Genomic DNA, 2,959 nt, shown 5'->3' with positions numbered 1-2,959 from the left:
TGTTTACAAAAATATTATAGGAGCTTAGAAAAGGGAAGAAGATATAATTACTGACCTCAGGGGATCTGTAATGTTTTGGACTAAGAACCACACTATGTTCTTAGCATAAGCAGACTTAAGTGCTTACAGTTTATCAAAGCTATACAGGGAATGAGCCTTTGGGGGAGTCATTTCTGGTTTGGCACAAATTCAAGTATGGCTTTGAAACAATGTCAGCATACATGGGAAATGAAAACATTAAAAGAAGTTTCCCAGGATGATAGTGATTGCTCTAGAGTGTGGGGAAAGAACAATGCCTTTATTTCTTGAGTGTTACCTTGTAAGGGAGCATATGTATAATCACTGATCTTCCCACTGGCCCCTGAGCAGGTACTGTCCGATATCCTTGTGCATTATCCATTTCACAGGTAAAGAAACCAACAATGAGAGGTGGTACATAATTTGCTATAGGCACAAAGCAAGCAAGTTGGAGAGTTACTTATTAAAGCAAGGTTGCACTTGCCCTCAGAATTCTTCTTTTTCTATTTCTGACCTATCGTTTAATCTGCCATATGATTTTTGGCAAGCCACTTACTACCAGCATTAGTTTGTTCTTCAGTTAAGTAAGAGTTCTGTCCTCTTGTTTTCAAAAAAGCATCGTAGGCAGGAACAGAGTCATGGCTCTGAGGTGTCGCACCTCGGAGGCTTTCATTTCAGGCTATGCTGTGTGCTTTGTTCCGGTGCTGGTACATTTTTTAGTGGTTGAAAGGATCAGTTCCCTTCCATATGCAACACATTTTTTCTGCATTGCCAAGAGGCAGTGTATGAATAAGTGTATGAATGTGACACCCTACTTACCGAGATTGGTACTGTCTTGACATTTAGGGGAATTACCCCATATTCCCCTCTGTTGTGTTCTCAAGGCATTTTGTTCATCATATCTGAAAGGTGAACAGGGGATTTCTTCCAGATCATCTTCAGGGACAGGATCTGGGATCTTAGGGTGACACATGCCGTGAGTGCTTGTGTTCTAAATACAGTTGTCCCTTGGGAATGAGAATTGTCACATCATCATCTTCGCATTTCTCAGATCCCTTGGACCTTTCCCATTTCAGTGGCATGTTACTAACACAATTTGATCAGTTGTCACTGTGTCTGATGTCCTGTCCACACTGCGAGCCCCTGAGCCCCCAGGCTTCACACTAGTGTGGAGCCCAGCACAGGTCTCCAGCGCACTTTACTTTGGTGCCTCTCAGGTGCATGGGGCCTCGGACATCACACCAAACACCCTTCAGTGCTTTGTTCCTCCAAGCAGCCTCTGAGGTGGGAAGTTGTGCCCAGAGAGAGAGCAGTTTGCCCAGAGTATAGTAGAGAAGCTGCCACCAGGGCCCTGGGTCCTCACCTAGGCCCACAATAGTACTAAGGTGGCATCTATATTGCACACGCCATGCCAAGGTCAGGGCACTCAGGACTGGGCCTTACTCACCTACATGACTGTTTCTTTTCAGGATGAATCTCACTTTCTCAAAAATAGTAAGACTGCCCGCTGCCGAGCAGCTCTGCCCCTGCTAAAGGTAAGTACTGCTGAGAACAGACTCAAGCCTGAGCCCACTTAGCATTGAGATTTCACAATATTTTACTCAGGGCTGTGAGAATCTTAGAGCAAGGGCTTCAGGTCCTTGCCTGTGGGCCATGGACGTGACTTAGCTTACAACATCTCTCCTGAGGCTTTGATGCCAATTTCATTTCTCTTCCTAACATCCTGCAAGGGACGAGTAGTCAGTACTGTTGTCTTTGTCTCTCAAAGATGAAGACCTGTTGAGAGTCACAAGCTGGGTTGGAACTGGACTCCAGAATCCTCCTTGGGCTTTTTACCTGGACAAGGAGTCTTTAGCAACTTGTCCACTAGAGAGCTTAAGAGAAGGCTTGGTGCCTGTAGCACAGTGGTTACGGTGCCAGCCACATGCACCCAGGCTGGGGGTTTCGAACCCAGCCCAGGCCAGCTAAACAACAATGACAACTGCAACAACAACAACAACAAAAATAGCCAGGCATTGTGGCAGGCACCTGTAGTCCCTGCTGCTTTAGAAGCTAAGGCAAGACAATCGCTTAAGCCCAGGAGTTGGAGGTTGCTGTGAGCTGTGACACTACGGCACTCTACCAAGGGCAACATGGTGAGATTCTGTCTCAAAAAAAAATGAGCTTAGAAGAAAGCGCATGTCGTCTAAGTGACTTGCAGTGGCAAAGCTACCCAGTCCTAGAACAAAAGGAGCTGACTTAGACAGACTTAGACCTGGGCTAGAGCTGATGTATAGTAAGACCCCTTTCAGTGGCTCTCCTAAGCCCATTTGGTTAACAGTGGGCCAGCCATCTGCATTCCTCTCTTGGAAGGTTGGAACTTGTCCCTGAGTGCTTTAGCTGGTATGAGTCCTGGCTTCAGGACAGGCAGGTGTCAGTCCATTTAAATGTGCTCTGACATGCGACATAGGCTCTGTGTTTTGTCAGGCAGTCTCCTCTGTGTCTGTGTTAGATGTCCTGGTCCCCTGCTCCTGACAGAAGGTAGGCCCCCAAATAAATATCTTCCTGTTTGGCGTGAGTTTTTTCCTAATATTGAGGGAGAAGATGGGGAAGTACAATTAGAAAAGGAGCTTTTTCTGTCATAATAAGAGAGACCCATTTTGGTTTGTTTAGACAGGACAAACAGAAATCTGTGTTTATCCTGTGCTCTATTAAAGCAGCCTTTGTATTACACCAGTGTTTTAAAACTGCAGTTTTTATTACTTAAAAGTTTGAACTCTTACCTAAACTAAACAAGGGGAAATAAACATGCTAAATGTTGGTGAAGCTTAGAATTTGAAAATTAATTTTGCCAACTCCCTATCAAATACAGGTAAGTGGCTATTCAAGTTTTTGAGTTTTTTTAGGAATAACAGATAGTATACATCTTCCAAAGCAGGGTTATGTCATAGGCTCTAAACCT

General features: G+C 44.7%; 1 protein-coding gene across 1 annotated transcript in view; it reads left to right on the top strand.

Moving 5' to 3' along the window:
* SMARCAL1 (SWI/SNF related, matrix associated, actin dependent regulator of chromatin, subfamily a like 1) overlaps window positions 1-2,959 on the top strand; it is a 58,994-nt gene that overhangs the window by 22,558 nt on the left and 33,477 nt on the right. Inside the window, 1 exon segment of the mRNA XM_023510439.1 lies at window positions 1,488-1,553. Within this exon segment, the coding sequence (XP_023366207.1) occupies window positions 1,488-1,553 (66 nt within the window).

This window comes from Otolemur garnettii, unplaced genomic scaffold, assembly GCF_000181295.1.
Source record: "Otolemur garnettii isolate 467f Iridium unplaced genomic scaffold, OtoGar3 scaffold00013, whole genome shotgun sequence".
NCBI lineage: Eukaryota > Metazoa > Chordata > Mammalia > Primates > Galagidae > Otolemur > Otolemur garnettii.
Note: the sequence above shows the minus strand (reverse complement) of the source record. Positions and strands in the feature narration are given on the sequence as shown.